The sequence below is a fragment of the Stenella coeruleoalba genome (genome assembly GCF_951394435.1).
Source record: "Stenella coeruleoalba genome assembly, chromosome: 5".
NCBI classification, from domain to species: domain Eukaryota; kingdom Metazoa; phylum Chordata; class Mammalia; order Artiodactyla; family Delphinidae; genus Stenella; species Stenella coeruleoalba.
The window spans coordinates 132,805,841-132,823,727 of NC_137150.1; the positions used below are offsets into that span (position 1 = coordinate 132,805,841).

The 17,887-nt window shown below is 49.0% G+C and overlaps 1 protein-coding gene across 5 annotated transcripts in view; it reads left to right on the plus strand.

Moving 5' to 3' along the window:
• LOC307186871 (interleukin-10 receptor subunit beta-like) overlaps window positions 1–17,887 on the plus strand; it is a 49,518-nt gene that overhangs the window by 28,282 nt on the left and 3,349 nt on the right. For 2 of the 5 annotated variants that reach the window (XM_079922465.1, XM_079922461.1), the window contains 5 exons: window positions 104–227; window positions 3,370–3,527; window positions 4,771–4,937; window positions 8,782–8,929; window positions 13,720–13,877. In XM_079922465.1, the coding sequence (XP_079778591.1) occupies window positions 104–227; window positions 3,370–3,527; window positions 4,771–4,937; window positions 8,782–8,929; window positions 13,720–13,877 (755 nt within the window). Of the gene's footprint in view, window positions 1–103; window positions 228–3,369; window positions 3,528–4,770; window positions 4,938–8,781; window positions 8,930–9,803; window positions 10,495–10,568; window positions 11,375–13,719; window positions 13,878–17,887 lie in introns of those variants that run through there. The other 3 variants (XM_079922464.1, XM_079922462.1, XM_079922463.1) reach the window with 3 other exon arrangements.

Here is a 17,887-nt window from a genome sequence, read left to right on the forward strand (position 1 = left end):
GACTTGGCGCCATAGGGAAGACCTGAGTATGGGATATGGTTATTTTCTTGGACAGCCTTTTAGAGGAAGAGAGCTGCCAACTTTTTCCCCTTTATTTTTACAGCATTAGGAATGGTGCCACCTCCTGAAAATGTCAGAATGAATTCAGTTAATTTCAGGAACATTCTACAGTGGGAGTCGCCTGCTTTTCCCAAGGGGAACCTGACTTTCACAGCTCAGTACCAAAGGTAAGTCTGGGGTGCTCTTGTCAGAGGATGGTGGCTTTGGCTGGACTGGTCACTGGGCCAGACCAAGGAGAGAGTCTGACTGCTGTCACCCCAGTGACCTTGACAGCCCAGGGGGAGCCTCTCTCCTGGCCTTCTTCTTTCTGTCCCAGAAATTCTTGTGAAAGCGCTGTTCTCTGAAAACAGACAAGTAAACTCCTTTTTCCTTTTTCTTGTGATGGTTCATGGTGTGACAGACATTTTATCATGTAGATGGTGAGTGTCATCGGCCACAGTGGCAGCCTACCGCAATGCGAACATATCGGGCTTGTCACTATGAGTGTTTTCTAAGAGACAAATGCCAGTGGTGACCATCTTCCAGTTATTAGAGTAGTGTTGCTAGAAGTCAACAGTGGAAACCATCCAAGAAAACTGAGGTATTCAAAGCAGGCAGGAAGCCCCTTGCTCACTTACCGCCGACCCCCTCCAGTAGGTTATAAACTGCACACCCCAGTGCTGGGGGGGTGCAGGTCATTTGCATAGTGAGCACTCAGTTACTCTGAAATTGAATGTAAGACAGCTGCTGGGCAGACGCTTATGAAGGAAGGTATCACCAACCACGATTGCCTCAGTGGTGTTCTGACCTCCCAGGACCTGCCCAGCCTGTCGCCAGCCCTCCCTTGGCAGCCTGCCACTGTACACCACAGGCTGGAGTGCAGATGACGCACCTTTGTGCCAGGTGCAGACAGCAACAGGAAGCCAAAGGCCAGTGAGCCGCACACCTGCTTCCCATGTGACTCAGAAACTTCGTCAAAGGCAGACAGCTCCTTCAGCGAGGAGGGAGGAATTGGGGGTCTCAGATGCCACGGATCCCACACTCCTCCCACCCGGCCTTTATTTTACAAACATATCCAAGGCCTGCTAAGTCAGAGAAGAAGGAGAAAGATGAATAAGATAATCCTCGTTTACATTTTTTTTAAACTTTTTAGTTCGAAATAATTCCCAGGTAACAAAACATTTCAAAATTTCAAGTATAATACAAAGAACTTCCAAAGAGCCTATATTCACCAATTTTTAAGGTTCGCCACATTTTCTTGCTTTTGCCCCTTAATATTTCATTGTGTACTTCATGAGAGCAAGGATAACCTTTCCCATCGCTGTGGTACAGTTATCAAGATTTGGTAACTTCACCAATGATACAGTCCTTTAAGGCCATATTCCAGTTTTGTCAGTTTCCCCAAGGACTTAATTAATAAGCATCATTCTGAGATTTATCTTTCTCCTGCGGTGTATTTTCTAGCACTGACTGGTTTTATAATTTCGTCTGTGTTTTCTCCACTCTGTCTTGATAGCTCTAGGGATTTCACTGTGGAAAATGAGCTTCCCTCTCTGTCTGTCCCCCTCCCCTGTGGTTTATTTCTTGTTGTTCTGTTCTTTGCTTCTTTGCCATTGGAGTAGAGGCGTTTGGTTTTAGGTGTTTGTCTTTTAGATGAGAGCTCCCAATAACCAAGAATGGATACCTGGGTTCCAGGTCTCCTCAGCATAGACTTGCAGACCAAGCATGGCCTGTGCTGGGGAAAACAAAAGACGTGCTGGGTGTGGAAGAAATTTGATCCTGAAAAATCTGATTACCCTTCTGTGGCTCTGGAAAAGGTTTGATTAGAATTTAACCTGAGCAGTTGCACAGTACAAATTCTTGTTGTATGTGTACATTGGGTAGGGCTGGCCGGTGGTGGAGGGAACTTCAGAGGATGGCTTGGTGATTTGAATATGGAAACATCTAAAACAATTAGATGTAAATATGGGGAATAGATCCTATTAGCTACTTAATGGGAAGAAAAATATCTGTAGGTGCAATAAAAATGACCTAGTGAAACAGAAGTTATTGCAGAACAACTCTTGCAATACTCCTGTGTTCCACCCAATTCATGCATTAGTTTAAATGCATGGAAAGAAATGGCCGCATGTGAGAAAACCCCCTTCATGAAATGACCCTTGGATTTCCCCAACGATGGGATGTTAGGCAGCCACGGAGACTTGATTGATTAGAGAAATGTTTGTGGTCTATTAAGTGAAAAAAGCAGACAGTGAAATAGCATAAGCCCAATTATCTCTGCCTCCTAAGAGTGCCGTGGACTGTGGAGTGGTGCCTGAGGCAATGGGCTCTGAAGTCAAGCAGACCCAAGTCCCATGGGGGAGCGTCTTAGGCTCTCTACACCTGGGCCTCACCTATAAAATAGGAGTGATGTCACTTCCGCCCTCCTGGGGTTGTGAAAATTCAGTGAGATAATACTGCGAAATCAGTGCCCCACCTGACACCTACGTGCTTGACAAGTGTTGGCTGTTATTATTGTTATCACCGTCATCTTCATTATGACCTCTTAGGGTAACCAGATTGGTTTTGGCACAAAGACAGGAAGGTGCCAGTCAGACAAGATTCCTACTTTTTGCACGACCAGAGCCTGGATTTCCTTACCTCAGGCGGAGCTAATTATAGCTCCTTTGGCTGTTGTGAGGTTAAGTTACACGTACCTGGTAGGTATTCTCAAACATTCCTTTCCTTCCACTTCATGCTTCTGCCACCCTCCCTTCAGGGGTTGGTGCCAGGGCTGGAGATCTGAGGTCAACGAATTTTATAATTTTTCCAGCGTAACTGAACAATAGTCACTTACAAGACATTATTTGAAATCATTATGATACACTTATTTTGGCTAATCTGTGAATATCAACATTTCACAAACCATGCCCCACAAGTTTCAGAAATACATAGTTAAAGAAGGCAGCTTTCTTGGTCAAATATGTTGAATACTCAACCCCTGTTTGGAAAGACATGTTTTACTAGGATATGAAAGTCTCTGAGCAGTTCTGTTGTGAAGACAGACACCTGTTCATGTCTCACCCAGTTTTTGCCCCAAATTGTTTGACTGTGGGATGGACTGTTTTTGAAAGTCTTATGATACCTCAAGGATCATTAAGGTTCCATGGAGCACAGTTTGGAAAATGCTCGTGTGAACGATACATAGTATTCTTTGAAATTGACAGCAAAGAATTTGCTTTATTCTTCTCACGTTATCCTCCATTATCCTTTGGTAGCAGAAGAATAAAGCGTCAGTCAGCCTCAGAGCGACTGAGGTTAGAACTCTCATGATTTCTTCTGATTTTGTAGTTACAGGAAATTCCAAGATATATGCACAAGTACTGTCTTGACGGAATGTGATTTCTCAAGTCTTTCCAAGTACGGTGACCACACCTTGAGGGTCAGGGCTCAATTTGAAGACGAGCATTCAGACTGGATAAACATCACCTTCTGTCCTGTGGATGACAGTAAGCCATCTTGGTTTTGATTTTGTTGTTATGTCATCACCTTGCCTTGATTTCATTTCCCCCTTGGTTGGCCCGTCAGCAAGAGTTCTTTGAGTGCCCACCAAGTGGATGGCCTTGCACAAGGAGCTTAGGGAATGTAATAAAAAGGGCTGTGGCCTTAAAGAAGTTTGTGGGAGAGATAGGACAGGATAGGCATAAAGCAATAAGATAATTAAATATAAATTTGATGACTTTAATGCCTCGAGGGTAAAAACGAGTTGGAGCCAGCGCTGTTAATGAGAAAAACTAGAAGGATTTGTGTGTTGAATTTTGGAGGAGGAAGTCAGTTTGGAATCATGACTTAAAGAAATGTGATGCAATCAGCAGAAGAATAAAGACTGATTTTAGGCAGGTGTAGAGGCAGAAAGACCAGCTGGCCCGGGATGAAGGACAGAGGGACGGATACAGCTGATGGCAGATGGGTTGGGTCAGGCTGGCTGGTCGGCATTGAAAAAGCTATTCCCGGGTTAGAGCTGGAAGGTCATGGGGACCCACCAGAGGTCATAAAATGAACATCATTAGAACATCAGGAATTGAAAACTAATTAAACCACCAGATAGCAATTGAGAGAATAAGGAGGAGAAGAATCTCATGAACAGAACTCAAGTGCAGCCCTCCAAAGAGCAGATCGAGAGATGCATTAGAAGGATTGCCCAGGACTTCCCTGGTGGCGCAGTGGTTAAGAATCCGCCTGCCAATGCAGGGGACATGGGTTCAAGCCCTGGTCTGGGAAGATCTAGTTTCAGACTTTGTTGGAAAATGTATTTGCTGGAAAGTGGTTTAATTATATAGGTTCAACACTAAAAATAGAAATACCATCTGTTGCTTCCAACCCAACAATGGAAACAGAGAAAATTCAACCCAACAGAAAGAAAAAAAGAGGAGAGGAATTAAAAAAAAAAAATGGGACTCTTTACAGAAAACACAAAGTAATGTAGTTGGAATAATTCCAAATATATCAAATCACAGTAAACATAAATGGACTAAACCTGATTAATGAAGGCAAAGGTTAATAGATTTTTTTCTTTTTAAGCAACAAAATCCAAGAATCCTCCTTAGCCACGTCTGTCAGCATCACCTCAGCAGTGTATCACAGGGCAGAGTACTTCAGTAGCCCAGTTGGTCTGCCCAGTTACGAAAAGTAAATGTTGATGTTTTTAACATGTGAATTTTGATTGTCATTTTGCTTTGTTCTCATACTTAGCCATTATCGGACCTCCCAGAATCCAAGTAGAAGCACTTGCTAATTCTTTACATATGCGTTTCTTAGCCCCGAAAATTAAGAATGAACCTGAAACATGGAGCATGAGGAATATTTATAACTCATGGACTTATCATGTGCAATATTGGAAAAATGGCTCAGACGAAAAGGTAAGCACGGCGAATCACATGCATTGCAGATGTAAGCTCCCTCTCCTTTGCTCAGTGTTGGTCGGAGGGAGGCTTTGCCAGGTGGCAGCACCTTATGGTCCAGAGCAGGGGTCTGTTGGGGACCAGCCCCAGGATCTAATGCCTGATGATCTGAGGTGGAGCTGATGTAATAATAATAGAAATAAACTGCACAATAATAGAAATGAACTGCACAATAAATAAATAAATAAATAAACTGCACAATAAATAAATCATCCCGAAACCACCCCCCTGCCCCTGGTCCTTGGAAAAATTGTCTTCCACGAAACCGGTGCCTGGTACCAAAAAGGTTGGGGACCACTGGTCCAGAGGATCTCAGGCCTGGTCCTTGAGCTCCAGAAGCTTCCCATTGTGGGGGATGGCCGGTATGTCAGGTCATGCTTCCCATTCCACAAGGGCAATGCACAGAGCAGGCTTCCTGGGTGCTGGTGCAGGAGCTCAGGCCTTTCTCTCCCCAAAGGGAAGTTGCCTAAGAAGGCAGAGCTGACTCAGCTGTTGGCTGGTGGAACTTGGAGTCAGCGGAGTCAGGTGATCAGTGAATGTCTACTGTTGCATGGCATGAGGCCCCAGTACACCACAGAATAGTCAAGTCCGTGTCCAGGGCAGCCCCAGCCCTGGATGAATGGTGGGTGTCACATTTTACTGGACTGACCCCACTTTTCCCCATTGCTTTCCTCCTCTTCCAGGGACAGTGCCTTTCACAACATGGGCTGGGAGTGGAAAGATCCTGTTGGAACGTTGCCCCTGCCATTGTGTGACTCTAGTCACATTCTTGACCTCAGCTTCTCAGGTCTGCAAAATGAGCATATAATCCACTTCGTTAATAAAGTGGGGATAATAACCTACTTTGTAGGATTGTTGAGGAATTTAATGACATAATGAAAAAAGTAAGCTTGTCCCATTACCTGAACAATGGGTATGGTCAATACGTGAGGTTCCCGTGCCCTTGTGTAGACGTGTCAAGACTATTTTCATTCATCTTTGTTCAACTCTTACACTTAGTGCTTCTGAGCTGAATGCCATCTGTGGTCCTAAACTAACTTACGTATATTTTATGTAAGTTAAGTTATGCGTATGTTATCTCCTCTGCATTAAATGTTGATTTTATCACTGATTCTCAAGCGTTTGGGAAGAAAGGGTCACCCATGCATATTGTCTGAAGAATGATGTAATTAAATTTATATCTACATACTATGTAGCCCCCCAAAAATCTCAAGTTAATCTCCCTCCCCCAAAAATGCTCTGTTGTGATCAATTCGCAACGTATATAAATGTCAGATCACTATGTTGCACACCTGAAACCAATAAGATATTGTATATCAACTATACTTCAGTTTTTAAAAATGCTTCGTTAACTGATGCAGGGTATCTGCCTTCTTCACAGAATAGATGATTTTGCTTATAGTCAAGGCCCCAGGATTTGTGTGCCTAGGAAGCAACACAGAAAGTTTTATGGTCACTTATCAGATGCAAGTGTCCCTGCCAAAGTCTGGGGTACGAAGGTAACTCCTGGAGGTTGCAGCCTGCTGTGATTAAGGATCAGATTCCACAGTTACCAGGCCTGAGTGCCTCCTGCCCCAGGCATGAAATTCAAAACCCAGTTTATCTCTTTAGCTTCTTACCTAGAATATGCCCTCAGGACAGGCATATGGTTACATATTTGTGCCTTCACTCTGCCTGCAGTGTGGAAGACTTTGGTGTGACACACGGAGTGTTGGAAAGGCTGCCTGCTCCCCAGTGCCTCCCTCACTGTGCCTGCAGGGTCACCTTTACCAGTCTATACGTGCTGTAGACTCAGCGTTTGTGTTCCCTTCCCCCTCTCCCCACCCCACCCACACTCCCCTGCAAATTCATACTTTGAAACCTAATCCCCAATGTGATGGTAGTAGGACGTGGAGCCTTTGAGAGGTGATTAGGTCATAAAGGTGGAGCCCTCGTGAATGGGATTAGTGCCCTTATAAAGGAGGCCCCAGAGAGCTCCCTTGCCCCTTCCACCATGTGAGGACTCCTGAGAAGACCCAGCTATGGACCAGGAAGCAGGCCTTCCTCAGACACCAGATCTGCCAGTGCCTTGACCTTGGACTTCCCAGCCTCCAAAACTGTGGGAAGTAAATGTTGATAAACCACCCAGTCATTGGTATTGTTACAGCAGCCCGAAAGAAATAAGATTAAATGGTTCCCTTTTAGAATGCAGGTGTCTCTGAGAGAGTGCCATATTAGGTCGCCGAGCTAAGAGCATTAAAAGCTTTTAGAAATTCTTTCTTCCTGATGGGAGAAAGTGAGAAAAAATCAGAAGTTGTCCAGAAGCGAAAAAAGGCTAGAAAAGCCCTCACATCCGTGCCACCCTCTTCCATGTATGCTTCTGACATGTCAACCTCTGAGTTTAGCCTTGAAAAAAATGCATTGTAAGGTTTTAGAAATATTGGGTTCCTGGAAATGAAAGCCAGGGGTTTTTTGTTTTTATTTCTGCTTTTAATGATTAGAAGTTATACTGTACTCTTCATGTTTTCAATTGGTAAAATCCAATTCTCACCTTCAGTGAGCTTAGCTTCTTATACAGTAAAGGAATCAAGCTGTCAGCAGGCCCAGCCCCCAAAGAAAAGTAACCAATTACTAAAGTAAAAACAGAGTCTGTGCTCACTTTCTATTGCAGCTCCTATTCACGTAACAGATTTTTCATAAGGCCCTTCTGTGAGGAAATTGTAACCATGCTGGAAATACAGGCAGTATGTACTCTTTGAATTCCCTTGATTTTGCTGTAAACTATTTTGGTTTCTCAAATTCAGAAATACATCATCAATTATGATATATTTAAATTAAACTAAGATGAGTCTGGGACGCCCCCACCAGAGTTAGGCTGAGGGGTGTGCCCTCGAGGGGAGTCGAGCCGCTTGGGGGCGGGCAGCTCAGGTTCGTGAATGGAGAAGTGATTCAGAGGAGACCCCCAGGCAGCCTTGTCAGGAACATGCTCTGGACTTAGAAAATCACACTGAGTCTTACTGTAGATGACTGGTGTGTTCACACACCAGAAAATCACACTGAGTCTTACTGTAGATGACTGGTGTGTTCATTTGCCAGGGCTGCTTTAACAAAGTACTGTAAACTGGGTGGATGAAACAACAGAAATGTATTGTCTCAAGGTTCTAGAGGCTGGAAGTCCAAGATCAAAGTGTCAGCAGGATTGGTTCCTTCTAAGGACCATGAGGAAGGATCTGTTCCAGGCCTCTCGCCCAGCTTCTGGTGGGTGCTGGCGATCTTTGGGTCCTTAGTATATAGAGGCATCACCCCAATCCCTGCCTCATCCTTACGTGGCATTCTGTGTGCACGTCTGTGTCTAAATTTTCTCCTTATAAGGACACCAGTCGTATTGGATTGGGGCCCACGCTAATGACCTCATTTATGCTGATTACATCCACAAAGACCCTCTATCCAACCAAGTCACTTTTGAAGGTACTAGGGGTTAGGACTTCAACATCGAATTTGGGAGGGGCAAAATTCAACCCATACAACTGGTTTATTTTTTTTAAAAAAGGAAGTGGGATGGCTTGTTTGTCATTTAAACTGGAGAATTCAGGGCATGAGGTGGTTTGGCAGGACCGTGGTCAGTCCTTGCCCTGCCCACCCCGACCTCAGAATGGTCTCCGGGGCCCCTGAGACGACCCAGGAGGAGCGCCTGCTTCCTTCATCCTCCTATTTTGAGCCTGAAGGAAAGATTATAACGAGTAAGTGGGGCGGGGAGGCGGGGGAGAATAGATGACGTCCCTTCACTGCTGAGGCATGTTCTTATTTTTGTCTCTGTTACTAGTTTCCAGTTACTGGTCAGTATGACTTCGAGGTCCTCCGAAATCTTGAGTCACAGACAACTTACTGTGTTCAAGTTCGAGGGTTTCTTCCTGATCGGAACAAAACCGGGGAGTGGAGTGAGCCTGTCTGTGAGCAAACAACCGCTGACGGTGAGTCTCGAGATGCACCGTCTACAGTTCTGTCTCCTCTGAGCATCTTTTTCCTGAAGCGAGGCCATCATGCAGCTTGTGGGATATTAGCCCCCCGACCAGGGATCAAACCCACGCCCCCTAATGTGGAAGCACGGAGTCCTAACCCCTGGACCTCCAGGGAAGTCCCTCCTCTGAGCATCTTAAGTAGCTTTAGAGACTCCCCGGGAGTGTGAGGGCCGGAAGGCTCCTTAGAGATCGTCATCCAGCTCAAACTCCCACCCAGTTCAGCCGCGACTGACCGCCTCATGCTGGGAAGGAGACCCCACCTTCTGAGGCAGCTCGTTCACTCCTAGACCAAAGGGATGGATGGGAGATCCTTCCGTCCGGGGAGCTGAGGTCTCCCTCCACGCGTCCGCCTCCAGTGTGCTCGTTCTGTCCTCTTGGGCCCCCTGAAGCAAGTCTCAGTCCTCCCAAGCCCACCCAGCGAAGGTCGAGCCCTGACACCCCCCGCCAGAAGCCTTTCCTTCCGAGGCTGCGCACCTCCAGTTCCTTCAGGCACGTGATGGGAAGAGTTTGGAAACCCCTTCACTGTCCTCAGCAAGCTGGTTTTAGGGTTCCTCGTGAATTCAGGTCCTCAACACAGTCCCCCACATATGATGTGTACCACAGTGTCTAGCAGAGTGCCTCCACGCTTGGTGTTTCTTAAAAAAAAAAAAACATGGGGAAGGAGGAAGGGAAGGAGGAAAAGAGGGAGGGGGAGGGTACCAGTTGGCCTAGACACTGAGTAATTTTGTACGGATGCATTGCATTGGCGTACAGAATGATAAAAACTTGTGGCCTAGATGTCTGTGTACAAACGTCAGGCCCTTTGGGGCCTTTTTGTCACTTAAAGATGTCCAGAGGTTCCGCCAGCTCAGACCACAAAAGGATGCATACACGCAGGTCTGCTCCTGACCATTTTCATTTACGGAGGCCCTCCTGGAAGCAAGGTGCTGATCTGGGGGCTACAGAAATACAATGGAGCGTAATGAAGAATTCCCTCCAGAGAGAGAGTAAAACTTTTCATCTTCTGCGTCACTGCCATTCTGAGGCAACTGCAGTGCTGCCGTCACAGTGATTCATCATTTCAGCTTATCAAGTTCTTCGTGAATGTTGGGTTTTGTCATTGAACATATTTCTCTCCCTGTTTTGCTTCGTCTCATCAACTGATTTGCTGGTAGGAGGTTCAGGGTCCTTACCAGTTCGTTGTTTAAACTGTTGGTGTGTCTAGGATATACCTCCCTCTAGACCGCCTACCTAGTTGCTTACTGGTCACCAATCCATCTGAATCTAGTGGACTATTATGTGAGCTACTTGGTTTTACTGTCCACAAAGTCACCATGTAAGACTTTGGCAAATATGACCTGAAATTGACACCCAGTGCCAAGTGCAGCACTGTCACAACCGTGTCCCATGAGTGGTTATGGGATATTTCTCAAAACAAGAGCCCGGTAGTCAGATGTGCTTGGAAATGATGGTACGCCGCATTTCTCTCTCAGAAAAGTCACCCTATATATTAGCATTTTTAGCATATTTGATCTTTCAACGTCTTTTTTTTTTTTTTTTTTTTTTTTTGCGGTACGCGGGCCTCTCACTGTTGTGGCCTCTCCCGTTGCAGAGCACAGGCTCCGGACGCGCAGGCTCAGCGGCCATAGCTCACCGGCCCAACCGCTCCGCGGCATGTGGGATCTTCCCGGACCGGGGCACGAACCCGTGTCCCCTGCATCGGCAGGCGGACTCTCAACCACTGCGCCACCAGGGAAGCCCTCAACATCTTTTTTGAGGATGAGCATTCCAAGGAAAACAGCTTGGGAAAAACCAGCCCATAATGTGCCGTAATTTACCAACAAGTAACCCTATCCAAAACAGGAAAGGCAGCCACTTTGAGCCAATTTCTTCTCGGTGGCCTCATGTTATTATTTTTTGTGATTGTCCTTATCTTTCTTAAGTATTTGTAATTAGCGACTTAACCATCCATTCCAGAATGTCTGTATTTTTTTCTGGATATCACACCAAGCTTTCCAGCCTGGAGTTTCCTGAATCTTCTTGTTGGGTTTTTTTCCTTCGTTTTGTAAATGCACAAATTACTTGCCTGAATCTAGGAATCTTTCACCTCAACCAGGCACGTGATCTCTTCAGTGCCATCCGAAGCTGTTCTCCAATCATATTAAGCACATTTTCTCAGGAATGCAGAGCCATATAGAAGATGGAAAGTCTTGCTGTCTCTCTGGAGGGAATTCTCTGTCAGTCTCCTTTCTTTTTCTGTAGTTCCCTGTCCAGTGCCACGCCTCTATCTGAGGCTGAGTCGACCTGCCTGTGTTCCTCCTGCCCTGGCTAAGCCTCTCAACAGCACCGTTAAATAAAAAGAGCTTATCTTTTTATTCCTTTCATGAATCATTTGTGCTTGAATCAGAATTCTGTGCTTTGGGGATCCCCACCCAGCTTGAATCCCTAGAATCCCTGACCTTGGAATCATCCCTCTTTCCTCTAAACACCTGCCAACTGCTCTCCCCAGGCCTGAGTACATGCCCGGTTGTCCTGTGTCCCGTCCTTCCCTGCTGTGAACTCGAGCGTAATGAGTGGTGTGGGGCGCATCCTGAACTGCCTGGTGCCTTGGCCGCCTCATCTGCAAAATGAGGGGAATCAAAGGGTGTCACCCAGGACAGCGCCAGGCACAGAGTGAGCCCGCAATATGGGTTCGATGTCATTGCCGTTATTAATAAGGACATTATTAAAATCATGCGTTTAAACATTCCTTAAGGTTTATGTCATGGAACATGGCATGAGGCACACACTTTGACCGAAAAGAGAACTATTTCAAATATTTCGTGACTCTTAAGTGATCACCTATTAACTGACAAAATCCAAACTTTTTTTTTTTTTTTCTTTTCGGTACGCGGGCCTCTCACTGTTGTGGCCTCTCCCGTTGCGGAGCACAGGCTCCGGACGCACAGGCCCAGCGGCCATGGCTCACGGGCCCAGCCACTCTGCGGCATGTGGGATCCTCCCGGACCAGGGCACGAACCTGTGTCCCCTGCATCGGCAGGCGGACTCTCAACCACTGCGCCACCAGGGAAGCCCCCAAACATTTTTTAAAAGAAAAGGAAAAGTAGGGCTTCCCTGGTGACTCAGTGGTTAAGAATCCGCCTGCCAATGCAGGGGACATGGGTTCAGTCCCTGGTCCGGGAACATCTCACATGCCACGGAGCAACTAAGCCCATGTGCCACAACTACTGAACCCACGTGCCACAACTACTGAAGCCCGAGTGCCTAGAGCCCGTGCTCTGCAGCAAGTGAAACCACTGCAATGAGAAGCCTGCGCACCGCAAGGAAGAGTAGCCCCCGCTCATCGCAACTAGAGAAAACCCGCATGCAGCAACGAAGACCCAATGCAGCCATAAATAAATAAATAAATAATTTTTTTAAAAAAAGGAAAGGAAAAGTATAGCCCACTGAGAATCTGCTTTTGTCAAACATTCATTTTAGGTTTTTTTAAACATAGTTCTCTCATTTAAACCTCACAAGTTTTCAATGAGAGCATTGAAAGGCTCTTCTCCCCTTTCAGAGACAGAAGATGAAGGTCCAGAGAGGTGAAGTAACTTGCCGAAAGTTGCTCAGCTAGTAAATGACAGGAAGGAAGTAATATCTAAGCCCACTCTACAGATTAATCCCATAGGTAAGCAAAGGCACGATTTCCCTGTGAAACAGAAAGGGAGTCCACCTGACAGCATGACCAGACAGACTGAAACAAGTTAGAGAGCCTTATATAGAGGGTGTTGATCACTAGATTCTCCCACAATTCACAGCCTGTGTGAAACAGTGTCTGCTCTCCTTCCCCATTTCCCCCTCTTGGTGAGTCACAAAAGCATCCTTTGAATTTTGTCACCATCAACCAGGTGTGCCTGTGGAATGTCCTTGTCTAAGATGCTCAAATGTCTGGGTTGGAGACCCAAGGAGACCCAGGCACTGTCCCCCAGGGGTTCATCATAGTGTCACCAACCATGCCAGGGTAGGTCCCACTGGAACTCTTAGACGGGGGCTCGCTCCTTCCCGATGATGACATTTCAAAGAAATGGCTTTCAGGTCCTTGAGAAAGACGCTCCTTGGTTGTAGGAGATACATGTAGGTCCCAAAGGGACAGAGGAAAGATTTACAGTCCCGAGCTTTTTGTGAAAATGCACTAAGAAAGGAAGGTCAAGAATTGGCAGAACAAAGGTAAATTCCTTTGGTAGCCTTGAGTTTTTCCAGAGAGGAGCTCAAGGGGGTGCTGGGTGGTCCCAGAGCTCAGCCTTAGGCTGCTGGCGACCACACTGTTGGGGGAGGTCTCTGAGTGCAGGGGATCAGGTGGGGTCATCTGTGCAGTTCTCAGTTCAGAACGCTGTAGCGCGTGTGTTTCAGCGGGGCTCTGGGGCCCAGGGAGTCGTGTTTTCTGCTTCAAGGCAGAAGAGCTTTATCCCCACCAGGGAGCTGATTGCTACCCTGTGAGTAGGTAAAGTGGGTCAGAGTTCTTGCGGCCGCTGCTTTTGTGTGTGTACCAGCAATCATGCCAGAAACCCAGCTTGGAGGAAGACAGGAAAGGGTGAGACTTGAAAACCTCTGGATCCTCGAACAGCTGCTGGGTTTCCTCCTCACGCCTTCCGAGACAAACGTGTGGGTCCCCCCCAACGGTCAGGGGTTACCATTGGATTGTGATGGTGAAAATAGTGTTTCGGTCACTGTCAGCCAATCTGTGCCTGACAAGAACATGACCCAGCCCCTTGTCCCTGCAGAAATCGCCCCCACCTGGATCGTGGCCGGGGTCCTGGGAGCCTCAGTGTGCACCGCCCTCCTGACGCTCACTGGCTGCTTCGTCTTGCTGCGGTGCGTTTACAAGAAGGCCAAGCATGCCATCCCCCCGAGGAATTCTCTTCCACAGCACCTGAAAGAGGTAGGTAGCAGGATGGAGCCAGGTGTGGATTCGGAAACGCTGACCAGAAGTTGTCCTTCTAAGTCAGGGCCGCCTAACTCAGCACAGCGTGGTTTCCTGGAGAATGACATGCACCTTGCACGCTGGTCCCACCCCTGGTGCCACTCCAGGGAAGTCTGAGCTCATGGAACAGCCCTACGGGAGGGGGTAAAGGTTTGTTTTCCGAATCCCGTCCTCCAACCTGGATGTTGTTCCTTCTCCGACCTTCCCTTCCCCGAGCCCCAAGTCATCAGGGAGCAAAGGTGATGGTCCTGGGACAGGAAGAGATAAAGCAGAGCTCGGAGCAGAAACGATGAGAGAGGGAAAACTGTAGGCTGAGTGCCCGCGAACAGCCATGGGCAGAGGATGGGAGGAGGGGCAAGTGCGGTTTCAGCTGTGGGACATCTGAGAGCGACTGAAATTACGGGATGTGTGTCCGAGACTTTAGGAAAGCAATTTTTTTTTTTTCAAGAAAGCTATTTTCAAAAGGTTTGGGAAGAAGAAAGGATGTACCTGGATAGAGACTGTAGGACGGAAGTGACCTAAAGAAATGAAATCATCCTGCCTATACTCTCACACTTAGAAATGAAAATGTGCCAGGCTCAGCCCCAAATGATCCTGTCTTTGGTCTCATTCCCCAGGACACAGACTCCAAAATGGAGATTTGCATTCAGAAGTCTTAGTGGAGCTAGCCTTGCGAGTAACACCTCTGCGGGAGAGAGGGCAACAGGATGGGATGAGGGATACGATGCCAGTCCTGAAGGGGCTGTGGTAGAGATGTCCAGGGCTGAGGCTAGAGGGCCCGGGGCCCACATTACCCTTGGGCTGGGTGTGGGTGCCCCCAGGAAGGAGGTGTAACTAGATGTGGCAGCTCCTCCAGCCCCGGGAACCTTGGGGGAGACGCTCAGTGGGGAGGCAGCCCCACTCCCAGCAGCCAGGGGAGCAAGTTCCTCCTTCCTGAAGGACATCTGGGTGGCGCATTGCAGCGTCCACTCCAGCCCACCCCATAAACCACCGGGACCCACGGGCGCAGCTTCTCGAGGAGCTAAGTCGATCTCTTAGATTACAAGGTTACAAGAGGAAGGTTAACGGAACAGGGTCCAGCCCCATCACTGCAGCTGGTCCCACGGGCACAAGTAACACCCGCTGCTCGGCTCTCCTTCTAGAGGCCCCTCTCCCCTGACCAGCCGCTGCTGACATAGGCTACTGACCTGACGGGGTGACTCAGACCCTCCGCTCTGCGAGGACTGAGCCCCTGGTCACAGGACCCCAGGAATCTGGGCACTTGTGCTTATCCACTTGCCATCAGAATTGGGCAGGGGAAGTCCCAATACCATGAGGTGCCCCATCACCCAGCCGGGTGCTCCCATCGCGTAGCAGCAGCCTTTTCTCCTCCTGATGACCCGTGTGGCGACTCCTTTCCTTGCTGGCTAGTTTCTCGGCACAAGGATCCTGGCATGACGAGGTGGCAGCTATCACTTAAAGTTCGATGGAATCCCTACTGTGTCTCCTGGTGGAAATGTCCCCCACTGGGATGGTAACTGTTTTAGGCTTTGAGACCAAGATTGAGATATTATGTAGATACTTACGTAACCACTTAAATGGCGTCACTTACAACTCTAAAATCGTGCCTAACTCCTGAGCCGTACAAAGAAACCTGGTTTCGGCCCCTGGGCCGTAGCTTGCTGACCCCTGCTCTGAGCTCACAGAGCCTAAGATTGCGTGGATACCAGTTCCCCAAGTGGGTCAGCGGGAGTGATGGCAGGCAGGGCCACTCCTACTTCTACCCCTCGGTCCCTGAGCCCCTGTACTCTACTTCTTGGGGACACACTATCACACACTGTCATTGATTCTCAGTGCGTGCCCAGTGCTGGAGGACGATGGCCGGTCCTCACAGGGCACCGTCTCCAAGCTGGTACCACTCCCAGTCCCCCCCTCCCCCCGTACCTTCAGCGGGCCAGCCGTCGTCCTTCCAGGCTGGCAGACGCTGGGTGGGTGGCCCCGCATGCGATACCATCAGGGTATTGCACTCCTGGCCTCCTCTGCTGTCATGGGGTCCCATGGCCTGACATGATGTAATGTGAGGTCTGTGTCAGTCAGCACGGGCCACCATAACAGAATTACCACACGCTAGGCGGCTTAAACCGCAGACACGTATTGTCTCAAGTTCCTGGAAGCTGGAAGCCCAAGATGCAGGTGTCAGCAGGGTCAGTTCCTTTCAAGGGCTGTGAGGGAAAAGCCGTTCCCGGTCGTTCCCCAGGCTGCTGGTGGCTGCTGGCAACCTTTGGTTCCTTAGTTTGTAGAAGCGTCCCCCCATCTCACCTTCATCGTCACATGGCGTTCTCCCATCTGTGTCCGAATCTCCTCAGATCAGATCAGGGCCCACCCTAATGAGCTCCTTTAACTTGAGTACCTCTGTAAAGACCTATCTCCAAATAAAGTCACATTCTGAGGCATGGACTCTGGAAGGGGCACCAGTGTACTCTGACTGGAGTTGACACCTGTTTCGGGAATGATCGGCTGTCCCTATCCTGCAGGGCCGTGGCTGGCACTGCTGAGGCCTGACAGAGCTCCACTGGCAGAGGGCCCCTCTCTGGGTCTCGGAGTTCATATGTGGTCCAGAGACCTCCCCACCTGGAGCTGCTCCCACAGTCCATCCACGCGCCTCTTTCCGGACTCCCTTGTGCTGGCCTTCCAGTTTCCCTTCCTCTGGCCCCTGACCACCAGCCTCGCCGTCGGCCCCTGCCTCGGATTCCATGAGTACCTGATCTTGGACCACTTTTCTTTCCACACAAAGGGGATGACCAGATGCACGGCCCGGAGCTCTGCCTATTGGGAGCTTCCCCCCCACTGCCATCAGGGCCCCCAGTTGGGGCTCCAGTGCAGCTGTGGGCCATCTTTGGTTTGTGCCCGTGTGCCACGCTGACCTCCCTGTGAGCCACGTTTGACCTCTTCCCGCTTCTCCTGGTCATGAGGACCCATCCCCCGGCGCGGTCATGGTGTGAACAGAGGCAGATGTACTGGTGCAGCAGGGGTAGATGCAGGGGAGGCCGGGCCGCCTGCACGTGTGCCCTCTGACCCCACCTCAGGACCTGGTGGGTCTGACAGGCCTCGTGAGGGTCACTTCTAGGTGGCACGGTCACCTGGTGTCCTGTGGCCCAAGGCTCTGTCTCTCCCAAGTCCCCATGGCCAATACTCCCAGAGCTGTTTTCAAACAGCGTATAATTCTCGGCTGCAGGTGGCCAGCCTGGCCTCAGAACTGTAGTGGCCACACAGTGACGCTCCTCTTGGGATTTGCCATAAACTCCACTCAGCCTCTTTTCCCACCGCAGACCCTCCAAGGATCTGCCGGCTCTCACGGCCTCTTCATGTTCACTGGGTTCAGCTGAGATGTCACTGGGAGGTGAGGCCATACCCTAGCATCAGCCGGCGTGAGGTGTGGCTAGGACGGCTTGCTCCAAAGCCCGTACCCTCTTTGGGGCCCTTTCCTGCTCCAGGCCCCCTCAGAGCCGGCAGCCTTCTGTATCACTCACACCAGGAGCCATATTCCTGGTGTGGAATGTGCTGCCCCCCCAGAACCCAGAGGCCCACCTCGCATCGTGCTTCCCTGGCAGGGGTGGCGGGTAAGACACAATAACGGTCCCTTCCTTTGGAGAGGATGTCCTGGCATTCCCTATTCCGTGGGGTCCCTAAAACTGATGTGACAGGCCCCTGACTCTTCACAGGGTGACTCCCCCACCCTCTGAAGTGCGTCTCTTAGGGAGGCCTTGCCACTTCTTGCTTTCCTGGGCCTGTTAATATGTTGTCGTGGTAACTGACGTCAGGCCTTTGTTCCCACACCAGCCAGTCCATTGTCCGGGCTGCCCCTGGGAAGGACTCGTACAAGGCAGCTCCCTTCTGCGGAGGGCAGTTCCTGGACAGGGACTTGGCTGGGAGCTGTTTCAGCTCCAGTGAACAAGTGTGGGCAGCACAGCTCCTGCCATGGATAGAAC